General features: G+C 35.1%; 1 protein-coding gene across 1 annotated transcript in view; it reads left to right on the top strand.

Moving 5' to 3' along the window:
* ZCCHC7 (zinc finger CCHC-type containing 7) overlaps positions 1-15,000 on the top strand; it is a 236,079-nt gene that overhangs the window by 198,909 nt on the left and 22,170 nt on the right. The window contains exon 5 of the mRNA XM_049773414.1: positions 627-662. Within this exon, the coding sequence (XP_049629371.1) occupies positions 627-662 (36 nt within the window). The remainder of the gene's footprint in view (positions 1-626; positions 663-15,000) is intronic.

Raw genomic sequence — 15,000 nt, forward strand, 5'->3', positions numbered from 1 at the left:
GTGGTGGTGGTTTTGTTTTGAGCACTATAAATGTAAAGATAGAGCATACTCCTAAGGGGAAAGTTATGGCTTTTAGATTCTTAAGGCTCTTTTTATTTTTTATCATTATTATTATTTTTACTCTCATAAAATACTGAAAGTTAGCAGCAAGTAATTAGGTAGAAGAATGGCAACAGATATTAGAAATACATAACTGCTCTGGAGTTCTTTTAAAAGCAATTGCTATTAAATTGTGTTCTATCATACTACTAAAGTCCAAAATGTTATCTTTAAAAGGTGTATTTTGTGAGTCTTATTGATTTCGGACACTGCTGTTTATTTATCAGTTTAACCAAGTTGTGGTTCTTAATCACATCTTAGTGCCCAAAACTTCTAACCTGGGGGGGAAAAAAAGAGGGAGAAAACTTTGTTACTGGCTTTCTGACAATGGCAGGGAGTGTGTTAAACCAGTGTAAAATTCAATTAAACTGTCTAGCCAGGTTTTTGAAGCTGAAATGCAGACCCTTTCTGTTAAGCTTCTTATTTTCCTGTGACCGACACCGGTGGATGCTGGGTTATGCCAAAACCAACAGGCTGTAAAGTACCTTGTTTCATGCTCCCAGCTGATCAATATTTTTATTTTCCAGGCTTGCCCAGAAATCTGGAGGCAGTATCACCTAACAGTGAGTAGAAACACCTTTTTTATTTTCCCCAAGACCAAGCCTATTTACCCTTCTCTGAACTGCTGACCATAAAATATAGACAGGCATCTTCTTCTGGAAGATAATAAACATCTGAAGAGTTTTACACTGAGAAAGCAATAATACACTTTTTCTCTTCTCCCCTGCCCACTCCCCTGCCCTTTATTTGATTGTTTTTAAATTATTCTGATTGTTATTTTTATTTCTCACATCATTTGGTGATTATATCATGATATCTCTCTCAGCCTTCCTGTACTTCATTCATTAAAGTGAAAAAGTATTCTTTGGAACAATTATGAAAATAATTATAATCCAGTTGTTTTTTTTAAGTATTATATAAAGTTCACAAGCATGCAATTCATAATATCTTCCATTATCATTTTTCTGACATTTTAGAAATTACTATACTTTTCTAATGCTAGCAAAATTTTACTGTATATTTTATAGAAAATTCAGCTGTCACATTTTTAATGTCCCTTTTGATGAACTCAAAAAGTACAAATACCTGTTTAAAGATATCTGGTTTTTCAGTTCTCATTTCATTGTGACTTTAGGCAAAGTAAAAGCAAAAAAACTTAGGGTTCTTTTTCCAGTATAATTAAGTCAGATTATTTTAATATCATCTGTATAATTTTTCATTCACCATATTCCTACTAGTTATTTTTTAATGTATCAACATTTATTAGCTGAGCAAAAGACAACAAAAATACTCTAAATTATATGTTTATATTATATAATGAAATGCTGTTTCTTAACATGGTCAAAAGTTTTATAGGAAGATGGGTAGCAAAAATAGGGCAAAATTTTTTAAACCTGTCTTCTTCCAGCCTTCCTCTTAATAGTAATAAAATGACCAATTATATACTGTTGTATCTATCACAGGCCCAGGAAGCAAGGAATAATAAATGATTTGTTTCTACATTTCATTTAAAGATTCTCAGTAGAAAGCTGCAGTTTCTCAACTATCCTTCAAATTTCGGTGGATTTTGTTAAAATCTTTAGTGTCATACTCATAGGCAGATACAGATAACAGACATATTACAGCTGTAATTCATATATTAGGTTTTGCTTATATATATTTTATTATAACAATGTAGTGATATTTTTGCTTAAACTTGATTTAATCTCATAATTTTAAAGATCACAGTCACTTTACATAGTACTTTTTTATCAGTATTTTTATTAAGAGACTATGGTAATTAACATTACTTTTTCCTAAATTAAAGAATTTCAGTCTAGAAAACTTCAAGTGTGGGAATTTCTTTTCTAAAATAATTCTTTTGTGTATCTATGTTCCTTTATAACTTTCACAGAAAGATAGAAATTAGAACTTAATATAGCAGAAATATTTGAAGATATATTATTGTAGAGTTTGAAAAACAGAATCATCAAACTAGATAAATAAAATAAAACTAATATATTTGCCTTTTGAGGAATTATAGCATATACTATATTTTTAATAACAGAATTGTTTTAAAAACTGTCTTAATCCACAATCCTGATTAGTTTCAAAATAACACTGTAATTGTAATCACTGTCACAATGCATAATTATTGAGCTTCAATAATTAAAAGTTTACTAGGCAAAGACAAACGCAAAGCTGTTCTGTTTATTAGCAGGTATATATAGGCATCGGTTCATCTAAAATAAAATAAACAAATATGTATCTAGATAAAACCCACATCTGTACAATTAAGTGCAATATTTCATTTTTAATTAAAGGAAGACTCCTGCTGAGTTTAGTGTTCTCCAGGTCCTTTTCAGGCACCGGACTGCCATCTATTGACTCATAGTAGCCCTCACACATGAGAGCAGCCTTTATCTGAGCAGTGACCAAGTATATGAAGCCCACTTTTGAACTGCTCCCAGTCTTCTGGAAATTTCTACACTTAAGCATTGATTAGTTATTTTTCTAACCAGAATTAGCCATTTCTTACCAAAATGATCTATGCTTAGGAGCAATAAACTGATTAATATATCTATGTTTATTTGGAGAATTTTACACTTGAGAACTCGTTACTTTTATCTACCTCTGGATCAGCAAGACTAGAAGGTCATTTACCAAGCAAAGCAACTTAAAATATACAATTTCAAATCTATGCAGAAATCAATTTTCTTTTTTTAATGTCTTTAGTTAAAATGCTATTTTTTTATCCATTTTAGAAAGGTTTTAGAAGATTGTTGTTTAGCCTTGAAAATATTTGAATCAAAAATTCTTAAACACCTGTCCTGAATAAGAATATATTAAAGAAGTGTTTGCTGTTTTCAACTTCATTGAGGTGAAAAAGAGCCTTCTGAACAATTCGTATCTGAAAAGAACAGCTTTTAAACAAAGTTGGCTAGGCCTCACTACATTCATAGAACTAGATCATTCTAGAGGGTATAAGCTAATAAAATTCACTCACTGTGTCTTTAACACATCAGTGTTCAAGATAGATATATGTATATTTTTAATTGCAACTATTTAGTTGTATTATTTTTCTTGATTTATTTAATATCTGTTCAATTTGTAACTTATTTTCATTGAAGGCCTGCATAGAAAAAATGAAAAAAAAATTGATTGTTATTTAGTAATTAAATATTTTTTTCTAAATTGTTTATAGTTTCCTTCTTCAAAGAAATGTGTAACAAGTTTTTTTTAAGTCTTGACTAATATAACACTGTTCTTGGATTTTAAATCTGGTTTTATTTTCAATTTTTTGGTAAAATTTGATTTTAATTTTTTTCAACATTTAGATCATTCTAGATAAAAATTTTCCCCATTTAGCTATTCAAGATGGAAACTCCCTTCCCCCATCCCCTGTCATTTTGGCCTCATTTATATTAAAAATCTGAGGCCAAAATGGCCACCAACAGAGTTTTACAACCAACAGAATTTTAAACTAGTAGAAGCCATAATTTGACATGCTTTGAGCATTTTGTTAATCTTGTTTTTAATCTACTTACTTAAAAAAGTAACCAGGAATTTGCTATTTGAGGGCTGTATGTGTTAAGGAACGAAAAGGACAATACGTCTTTTATGTTTAATTTTGCGCTTGGATTTCTTTGTGTGCATTGTTAAAATGTGTGACAACCTACTGACTCTGATTTTAACTCTTAAGTTTTAAGGAAAATAAAACACAAATGTGACCTTTTGGGGGAAGTTGTATATAAATCTGACCTTTATGTTTAGTGTTTATAATGCCTAAAATTTATACTCGAAGTAAAATACTTGCTCAGAGGGATATAAGGAAGAGTCATTTCCTGTTCTTCCATTCTAGACTAGGATAGGTTTGTGACCAAATTTTTTAGTAATGAATAGTAATTTTTACCAACCTTGTTGAATTACAGACCATGATTAATATAATTTCATTTTGCCCCTTCATTTTTAACCTTATCTGGAAACATCAGCTTTGAAATGTGTTTTCTAAGCTTCACATTATGAAAATGAGAACTTTGTACTAAATGAGAATGTTACTTTCTACAGCATCCTTGCCATTCCATAGAGGAGTTAATCAGTCCTCTATGTAAACAAACTTAACTTCAGAAGAATTAGTTATGGTCCAAAAGGAAGAAAATTAGAAAACAGATTTTGCTTATAAGGCTTTATAGTAGTCTTTAACCTGGAATTGTGATAGAAGATATGTTCAGGTGAGGAACAGTTTTGTAGCTGCCTGATATTAAATTAGAATTTTTAATAAGAAACAAAATGAAAATAGTCATCTTTGAGCTAGAGTCATTTCATGAAAAATTGCCCCTCTCTTAATTGACTCTAAGTTGGATAATGAATGGGGGTGGGGGGAGGGTGGGATATGTCCACATGTGAAAAATTTATTTTGGAATTATTTAAATCAACTTTTCTTTGTGCCATTTTTTTGAGACTGACTTGCAAGTTGTCATAAGCTTTTTCAGTTAATTTTGGAAGTTCTTCCATTTGTTTTGCTAATCACCTCAAGAATCTGGAAAAGGGGCTGGAGAGATAGTACAGGGATTAAGTTACTTGCCTTGTAAGAATCAGAAATAACTCTTCTTAAAATGTAGGGTTTTTCTTCTATCTCTGCTGTCACTATTTTAGTGTTTTGATTGACCAAGTTTTACTTGATATTACAATTGAGATATTGTATCTATCTAGTAGACAGAAATTTAGTTTTCATATAAATTGCCCTTAGGTGAATATGATTGTGGTCTGATGATTTAGAAGTCATGTATTGTTCTGTATCTCAGGATCCTCTCTCTATTATAGTACTACATAATAAATCAGACTTGTTTTTGTTTCAAGCTACTTGATACCCAAATATGCAGAATTTTCTGAAGGAGCATCAATAGAATGTTTTTAAAACACCATTTATGATTAAAAAATATATTTAGGCAAGTGGCCAAACTTTTTCAAATTTCTCACATGGAAAATTTATGTAAATTCTTATTTCAATAATCACTTTAGTATAAAATATAATTGCTACTTTTATATATAGTATGTAAACTGATTTTTATTTTTAATCTTTTCGCTGGCATATTGGGCCACATTTTTTACTAACACGTTGGACCACATTTTGCCAGAACTTATCATTGGAAGCAATTGGAAAATGCAATTTCAAAGTAAATGAAACCTGGAATTATCAATCTCAATAAATGAGATTCATTTTAAAATAAATACAATTTGCCAAATCATCAAAAAGCAATTTTCTAAAGCTTCTGTAATGGAAAGAGGAGAAAGCAACATTGTAAATTATACATGCATATGTTATTTTTACCCTCAGTGTTTCCTTGACATTAAACATGTGTGAGTGTACATACTTTTAAATAGGAATAGAATAAAATTATAAATATAATTTATTATTAAAATATATCAGAGCCATCAAGTTTTCTTTTCAAAGAAATATTGATGTTTCGTACCTTCCAAAACTTAACAACTTTATTACTTTTCTGGATTTTAATAAAATAACTTTAATAAAAAATTTTAATAATTTGAGTAATTTTTTCTTATCAAACAAGGTTTTGGTTTTTTGTGTTTTGTTTTGGGTCCATGCCCAACCAGGCTCAGGGTTTACTCCTAGATCTGCATTCAGGAATTACTTCTGGTGGTGCTCAGGGGACATATGGGTTACCAGGAATAGAACCCAGGTTGGCCGCATGCAAAACAAGTGCCTTACCCTCTCTCTTCTATCTCCCATCCCCATGTTAATTAAATATTAAGTTTTTATGGCAATATTAAAAATAGCTCTGCTATTTCAGGTAATCAAGCCATGATAATTATGGAGCTTTCACACAGTTTAGAAGAGATTCAGTATTAATGTTTTGGTCTAAAAGACATTGTTTTTTATTTTTTGTTTTTTTTTAAATATAATTTTTATTTTGATCATAGAGGCTTACATATTGTTGACAATAATATTTTAGGTACATATTTACATAAAATCAGGGGGGATTCCCATCACCAGTTTGTCCTCCCTACACCTCCGTTTTTGTCCTACCTCCCATATCCTCTTCCCTCACCCCCAGTGCTGCTAGAATATGCCGTCCCCTCTGTACCTAGCCTACTACTTAGTAGTCTTGCACCTGTTTGGTTCTGGTGCCTCCCTTATTTCCCCCTCTAACTGGGAGGCAGGACTAGCTAGTTCAAGTTACGTGGTTTTGTTTGAAGAAGAGAAAAGTAATAAACTGGGGTAAAAGTCTAATACGCCGAAAATAAGCGGAATTCTTCTAGAGGGTCTCGTCATCAGTTTGAGAGACGAAGGAGAAAAAGAAGGTGAAACACTCCACCACTACAAAAAGAAGTGTCAAATATCCAGTGAGGACTCCAACAATAACGATAAGCATCACAAAAAAAAAAAAAAAACCCGCCATGGTCTTGAGATAAGAAACATGGCAGAGCACATAAAGAAAGAAAAGAAGAGAAAAAAAGATAAGTATAAATGGGGCCAACAACTTCAATAACCACACCAAAACAAAGAAATCGACCAAAAATAGATAGGTAAATAAAAATAATAATAATAATAATAGTACATGAAGATAAAAAAAATAATATATAAAAAATAAACAATGTTTTGTGCTTTTTGCTTTTTTTTTTTCCCTCCTGCCCTGGCACAGTAAATATTGGGGTCGTTCGAAAAGGAATTCATTTGGCCTAAGAGATATGGGGTTTCTCCGCCCTGGGAATATATTGTCATGGGATCAAGTATAGACTCTGTTCAGGATCATTTACTCTCCCGGTGGTGCTTTTGTGGTGTTTGGAAGACTTCTGCTCCGTCCTGGGTGATACAATCAGACCTCTGTATCTAGAGATCTCAGTATCTGCACAGTTCCAGGGGTGGGACTTATGATTAAGTCAGTCTTTGTGGTTCTAGAAGTTCTGTTCCCTCAGTGTCATTTTAATCCATCTTCTGTGGTTGGTGGTCTTGGTCTTAGCACTAAACCTAGGATGGCACCTAGGATAGCAGAAGACATTGTTTTTGCCATCTTCTATCTTTAATGTCCCAATTACCAACCACCAGACATGATTTCTATTCAATTTTTAAGTGTTCATCTGTTCAATAAAAAAACTAATTGAATATGTAGTGCCACTATAATCAGTAACTTCCTTTCTTCCTTTGACCACTAAATAAAAAAAAAAAATCCCTGTGACTCTTTATTTTCTGCTCTACTTCTTACTGATTGGGGCCAAGATTATTATATTTAGAATTTAGAGATTTATTGTAGACTCTTCAGGTTTTGCAATTATTTATTACAATTTTAAAGAAATGTCAGTTGAGATGTTCATTATCTTACTTCTTAACCAATTTGTGTCTTAAGAATGCTTAAAGCATTGGAGCCAGAACAGTGGCTCAAGGGGTAAGGCGTCTGCCTTGCTGGCGTTAGCCTAGGACAAACCTGGTTTGATCCCTCAGCTTCCCATATGGTCCCCAAGCCAGGAGGATTTCTGAGTGCATAGCCAGGATTAACTCCTGAGCATCACCGGGTATGGCCCCCTCCCCCCCAAAAAAAGTGAAGAAGAAGAATGCTTAGAGCAATTTAGGGGCTGGGAGTAATGGCAGCGGTAGGATATTTGCCTTGCAACCAGCCAACCCAGGATGGACTATGGTTTGATTCCGGCATCCCATATTGTCCCCAAGCCTGCCAGGAGCAAATTTTGAATGTAGAGCCAGGAGTAACCCCTGAGTGCCACCAGGTATAACCCAAAAGCAAACAAAAAAGGGCAATTTACATCTAGACCTTTTTTTTTTTTTTTTTTTTTTTTTTTTTGGTTTTTGTGCCACACCCGGTGTTGCTCAGGGGTTACTCCTGGCTATGTGCTCAGAAGTCACTCCTGGCTTGGGGGACCATATGGGACGCCGGGGGATCGAACCATGGTCCGTCTAAGGCTAGCGCAGGCAAGGCAGGCACCTTACCTCTAGCGCCACCGCCCGGCCCCACATCTAGACCTTTTATGCCCTTTTTCCTCTTCTCTATGTCATTCACTTTTACTTGTGAAAGAGTTCGTTATTATAAGTACTTTTTCTTGATATTTAACTTTTGTGTTAATCCATTTGTTAAAAGTAAGTAATTTTGGGACAGAAAGATAAAACAGTGGATAGAGAGAATGCTTACCTTGAACATATCCAACCCAGGTTCAGTCTTCAGCATCCCAGATGTTCTCCTGAGCACCATCAAGAGTAATTCCTGAGTTTAGAGTCAGAAATAATCCCTAAGCCTTAGCACATGTGGCCCAAATTTTTAGTTATTTTAATATCTTTTCTTCTCCTTTTTAAAATGTAAATATATGTAGTCCCAAAGAAAAATACTTTTTCCCTGAAACACTGCACTCTAAATTAGTGTTGCATTTATAACAAAATAAATATAAACAGATAGTTTAAGAATTTTTTTTGAATGCATGCAGTTTTTTTTTTTTTTTTTTTAAATATTTTTTTTTTTGGTTTTTGGGCCACACCCGGTGACGCTCAGGGGTTACTCCTGGCTATGCGCTCAGAAGTCGCTCCTGGCTTGGGGGACCATATGGGACGCCGGGGGATCGAACCGCGGTCCGTCTCCTAGGCTAGCGCAGGTAAGGCAGGCACCTTACCTCGAGCGCCACCGCCCGGCCCCATGCATGCAGTTTTAACACTGCTCAGTTTCTGACTGTTTAATAAACTCTATCTTAAAGATCTGAAATGTTGAATGAATGAATCTATTCTTTGTCATGTTGTTTACACAGACTAAAGAATGTAGAAGTTACTCCATAGAATAATTTTAGCATGAGGCCGGAGAGATAGCATGGAGGTAAGGCGTTTGCCTTTCATGCAGAAGGTCATCGGTTCAAATCCCGGCGTCCCATATGGTCCCCCGTGCCTGCCAGGAGCAATTTCTGAGCATGGAGCCAGGAGTAACCCCTGAGCATTGCCGGGTGTGACCCAAAAACCACAAAAATAATAATAATAATAATAATTTTAGCATATTTGAGCAGTTCTTTTTATATGTGCTCTGAACAAAATACTCATGTCATTCCTTAACTAAACGTATTCCAGGTGATGGGGCTTGTCATAATTTACTCTGGGCATATCAGTGTAAAACTAAAAGCAAATAAAGTATACTGGACTAATGGTATTTGTATTAAATATTCCTTTTTGTGGTCATGCATGTGAATGACTTGGTAGATTACAATAATTCCTAACAGGGCTTAGATACTAGGATTCACTTAGATGCTCAGAATCATGATCAGCCACAACCTGTAGGGTTTTGGTCAATCATTGAATAATCTGTAGGAAAAGTCTACAGAAAGAATCCTTTTACTTTTTAACATGAATTAATATTGAGTTAATATTGTATGCGAATTAATATTATATATCATGTTATGGAATGTGCTGCAATAATAGATGTAAATTTAAGGGAATTTTTAAGAATTTTGGTGAGTTTATATCCAATGGTACTCAGGTCTCCTCCTGACTTGGTCTCAAGGGACAGTGCATTGCCAGGGATGAAGCCTAGGACTTTCTTCTAACCATCTCCCAGTATACATACACAGTGGTGCTGTGGACTACTCCCAATATGGATTCACTCCAGTAGTACTTAAAGGGCTTTGTGGTTCTTGGGATCAAACCAGGACTCCAGCATGCAAAACATGTTCTCTAGTTCTCTAGTTTTCTTATCTGCCCCGTTCTCTTTGGTGTTTCAAGTTTTAAAAAAAGAGAACTCCTACATAACTAAAAGCTATTAAATTTTTGATAAAATCAAATTTGGAACTTGAAATTTTTCATATGATTCCCACATTTTTTGTTTTGTTGTTGTTGTTGGGGGTTTTGTTTGTTTCTTTGTTTTGGGCACTCAAAAGTTACTTCTGGCTCTGCACTCAGAAGTCGCTCCTGGCAGGCTGGGGCGGTGGGGCATATGGAATATCGGGATTCGAACAGGGGTCCCTCCTATGTCGTGCAAGGCAAATGCCTTACCAGTCCGTCCTGTGTTAGCCACAATGCCTTACCGCTGTGCTATCGCTCCAGCCTCAATATGCATTGTTTTTTATTTATTTTTATTGATTGATTGGGTTTTGGGTCACACCCGGCGGCACTGAGGGGTTACCCTTGGCTCTGAGCTCAGAAATCGTCCCTGGCAGGCTGGGGGACCATATGGGATACTTGGAATCGAACTGGGGTTCGTCCTTTGTTGGCTGCATACAAGGCAAACGCCTTACCGCTGTACTATCAATCCGGCCTCCCCACATGTTTTTTTGTTTATTTTTGTTTTGGGGCCACACCTGGCAGAGCTCAGGGGTTACTCCTGCCTCTGTGCTCAGAAATCATGCCTGGCAGGCACGGGTTACCATATGGGATGCTGGGATTTTAACCCCCGTTGGTCCTTGGTAAGCTGCTTGCATGTCAAATGCCCTACCCCTGTGCTATCTCTCCGGCCCCCCACATATATTTTTATAAGTATTTTATTCTATTATTCCTTCAAAACCAGTAACTCTAGTGTTTTGAGAAATACCAACTCATATCTGAAGAAAATTATCTTTGGAATTAAAAAGACATCTAATTGTATCTATACCCTCAAAGACCACATTTCAGACAAGAATTTTTCAGATTGTTTAGAAATGATATATTAATCCTGTTGAAGGAAATATAGGTGTGTAACAATTGGTAGTAAAGGTACTACATTGTTTACATGACTTTTTAAGGGGAGACCCCACTCCCAGTGATACTCAGGGCTTACTCTTGGCTCTGTGCCAAAGGATTACTCATGGCAGGGACTGAGGGAACCATCTATGGTTTTGGGGATCAAACTGAGGTCTACTACATGCAGGTACATGATTTATCTCATGTATGATCCCTCTAACCCTCTTTTACATCACTTTTGTGGGGTTTTTTTAGGCCATAGTATGCTTAGGCTAGTGGCTCGGGAAACTATAAGGATGCCAGGGATTGATTGAGCCTAGGTTGGCTGCCTGCAAGGCACGTGCCCTTCCTACTGTACTATTACTACAGCCCACATGACTTTATTTAAAAATCAATAGAACTGGGCCCGGAGAGATAGCACAGCGGCGTTTGCCTTGCAAGCAGCCGATCCAGGACCAAAGGTGGTTGGTTCGAATCTTGGTGTCCCATATGGTCCCCGTGCCTGCCAGGAGCTATTTCTGAGCATCTCCAGGTGTGGCCCAAAAACCAAAAAAAAAAAAAAAAAAAAAAAAAAATCAATAGAACTGAGTCTGTTAGATTTTGAAGTCATCTTTACAGTCTCATAATATACCAATGTCTGTAAATACTTATTTGTCATAAGTACACTTTCTTTACATTTACTTGTAGATTGCCTTGTATTTTGTTTTTATTAAGTGAATAAGTTTTAGATCATTCCTTAAATTTTTATGTATATTTAAATATCAGTATTGTTGTTCTAGGATCTCTCACACTCCTTTCTTTTGAGTTTATACTACATTTTCTCTTTGCATCCCTGAAAACATGCTAGAAAACTCACCTAAGTGGGAAGATGTGTGTTAGAGAGAGTAGCTAGCGAACTTTTTCTTCTTAATATTTGGGGAAAGAATGGCAATTAGATACTGGTTGAAAATCTGGCCTTTTCTTTTACTATAAGCCAGCCACATTAAAGTATATAGGATATAGGATCCTCCTCTTCCTACCTCTGAAGAAATGTGGGTGGTAAATATGGTTAGTATAAAACCTGATACATAGCCTGTATCAACACAGTATATAAATGTAGTTAGTACAACACCTAGCAGTAGCCTAAATTCCAGTACAGCAAACTCATTGGCACCTCACATCTGGAGAGATGGCCTATTCTAATGTCTTTTGAAAAAACTTGTTTGCCTAAAACAAGGAAACATATAATGATTTTTGCCTCCTAAAATGTTTCCTTCTTATTCCACTAAAATGATTGACTTCCAGTTACAAAGTAGTTATTAAAACTACTTGCAGTGTCTTGTTAACAAAACTGTTTATCTTAGTTTTTTAATTCCTTATTTTTGCATTTGTCTTCTATAAGTATAGTTAACCTTTAAATATAGAAAATTATTTACTTAACTTGAGTTGCCCAAAATCATTATATAAGGACATTAAGAGAAGATCACAAAAATAGGTAGGTGACTTCTAAATGAAAATTACTCTATAAAATGTGTATTATATAAAGGCATGCTATCACATTAAAAATATATATTAAATTCATAAATTTTTAATTCCTAAATTTGATGTCATCTGAATACAGTTGTCTGTCACAGGCAAATAAAAATGTATAAGTCTTTGCTTTCTTTAAATAATGAGTAATTCTTATACCAATTATAATGTCTGCTAAGGTGAGACTGTTTATGTTAAAAATGATGAGAAATAAAAGCATATTTTAGTTTTTAGTACTTTGGGTAGAATTGCTTTGTGCCTTTATATGACTGACTGTTGCCAGAAGCCAGCCTGACTTCACAATAGAATGTTGAGTATTAAGAGCAGAATCAATTGTTTTTTCGGACTCTACTCACTTACATTCAGGTCTAAGCTCAGCAGAAAGCCAGCACAAAACTAAGCAGTTTCTCAGTGCCCATGACCTATGTTCTTTCAAAAAAGCATTCCCCTTCATATTTGCTCCTTCTGACAGACAGACAGGAGCTAAGATGGAGTATGTTCTAAAAGCAAATAAGCAGTGAATACCTCTTATTTTCCCCTTCCGAAACAGCTCTTACTGCCTTGGAATTATCTGACTTACAGACTGATGACTAAGTATTCCAATAGAATAAGCAGGTGTTGGGGTTTGGTGAAGGAGAGGAAGTGCTACTGAGTTTTGTTCAAAATTGAAGTCTTAGGGTTGTTTGTATATTACTATATACTATACAAGTTGTGGTTTTGTTAGTCTTCAGTTTTTCCATGATATGATATGTACAATTGTATGCCCAATTGTAGAGGCAGATTTGCATCTGTTAAGTACTTCACATTGTCAAGAAGGTGTGTATGAACATAGGTTTTGTATATTAGAGTCCACTGCAGTAAACATTGAGATAAAATATCCATTTATTCACACTTGTGTGTGTTCTCTTCCACCCCTTCCCCCACATCCTGTCTCCAAGTCCTCATCCCTCCACCCTGCATCAAAGCTTGTGGTTATTTTTCCATTCGTGTACTAAAAGGTTCTTTGTAAACCAGTCCATTTGTCCCTCATTGTTTGGGGTCCAAACAGTAGTATGATACCCTGTCACCGATCCTGCGTGTTGTGAATGGCAGTTCTTTCTGGACAATTGGCGGAGGGGCCAAGAAATATTCCTGAGAGGATTATTTAACCTTTCAATTTAGAGGGCACAAAGCCTGGCTGATTAATGAACTTTCTGATGGGCGCCGATAAGCGGATCTATTTCTTTATTTCCCTTAAAAGTGATTCCTTCTCCTGTCCATATTACTGTAATCTTAAACATAAAACGTGGCAAATAGATTAAAAAACAGCACTAAAGAGTTTATCTGACTGGCAAACTGAAGAAGCTAAATTAAAATTGGTAATGACAGCAGTAGCTCAACCTCATATGTGGTTTTTAAATGCACTGTATATTTTGAAGAGACTTATTCTCCGGTGTGGCTGGTAATGACTGCTTTTGGTGCACTGTCTGGGGCTGGCTTCTGTTATCCCCACCCCACCCCACCCCCCAAAAAATGAGTTGTGTTATCTGGATGGCTGCAGACACATGCGCATCCCCTTTTCTCACTGCATGGGCAGACAAGGTCGATAGCATTACAAGGTATTTGTGGCAGTGCTTGTTTCAGTTTTCAGAGCTGCCAGTTTCCAGGCGGATTTGAATTACAAAAGAAGAAGCTGGCATGAAAATTGAAAGGTTTTATCAGCTGGTCTGAAGCCTCATAGCACATTGCTTATTTATGCAGTCCATTTGCACCAGGAAATATAAAAAGGAAATACATTTTAAAAATAAGGCCATAAAGACTCAGATATGTTTAAGATGGCAAATAAAATATAGATACCCATAATATCTTTCCAGGAAACGATTTTCACTTAATGTTGCACATTACTTCAGAAGAGCATTTATGTTGCTGTCATAAATTTGTGCGTTTGTGTCACTATGTAGGTTGTCTCTGGGGATTAAGAAAGAAGCCTTTGCTAACTTACTTTAAAATTAAAATAGACGAAGGGATAGCTCTGCAGTTTGAGGGCTGCATTGGAAATATTTAAATAGAGTGGTAAATTAAACTTAAACTAACATTTTTGCATTCCATGTAAAATTAGCTATGGCCCAGTGAATAAATGCCACTACCTTTTGGAGAAAATTGGGATGCTTTTTAAGCCATGAAGATTTGGAGCATTCAAGGAGTGAATTACTGTGATCCTTACTGTCTTGCTTATGTTCATTGTTCTCTGCTTACAGAGGTTTTGTATTCCTGTTATTAGGACTTGAGGGGGCAGACATATCTCATTCCAAAAAGAAAAACCATAAATTAATACGTTTAATCACTTCCTTTCATATTGTGTTTCATTTGTTTTATAGTATTCAAATGCACTGTCTTTTTTATTTTGCCTAGCATTCATATCGTAAATGAATCATCTTTTCACTCTTGCAAGTTTTACCAAAAATTTACTTCTGTTCATATTACGTTAGCATAGTTTTGTCTTGCTGAAAAAGACACACCCTCGCAATTTCCAACAGTATTGGTTACATAAAACGAAGCTTTAGGCATATCAACATAGAATTCTAAAAGGCCTTAATAATTTAAAGTCTTAATACTGGTTATTTGTAACTTTTAACTGTTGGTTTGTAAAATTTAAAAGAATTTCTAAAAGAGAGGTAGGAAAGAAGTTACAGGTACATAGGAAATATCCAGTATTAGAACAGAACTTTTTTTTCTGCTGTAATCCAAATGAATACTTTTAGAATTCATTTTCTAAT

Source organism: Suncus etruscus, chromosome 1, assembly GCF_024139225.1.
Source record: "Suncus etruscus isolate mSunEtr1 chromosome 1, mSunEtr1.pri.cur, whole genome shotgun sequence".
NCBI classification, from domain to species: Eukaryota; Metazoa; Chordata; class Mammalia; order Eulipotyphla; family Soricidae; genus Suncus; species Suncus etruscus.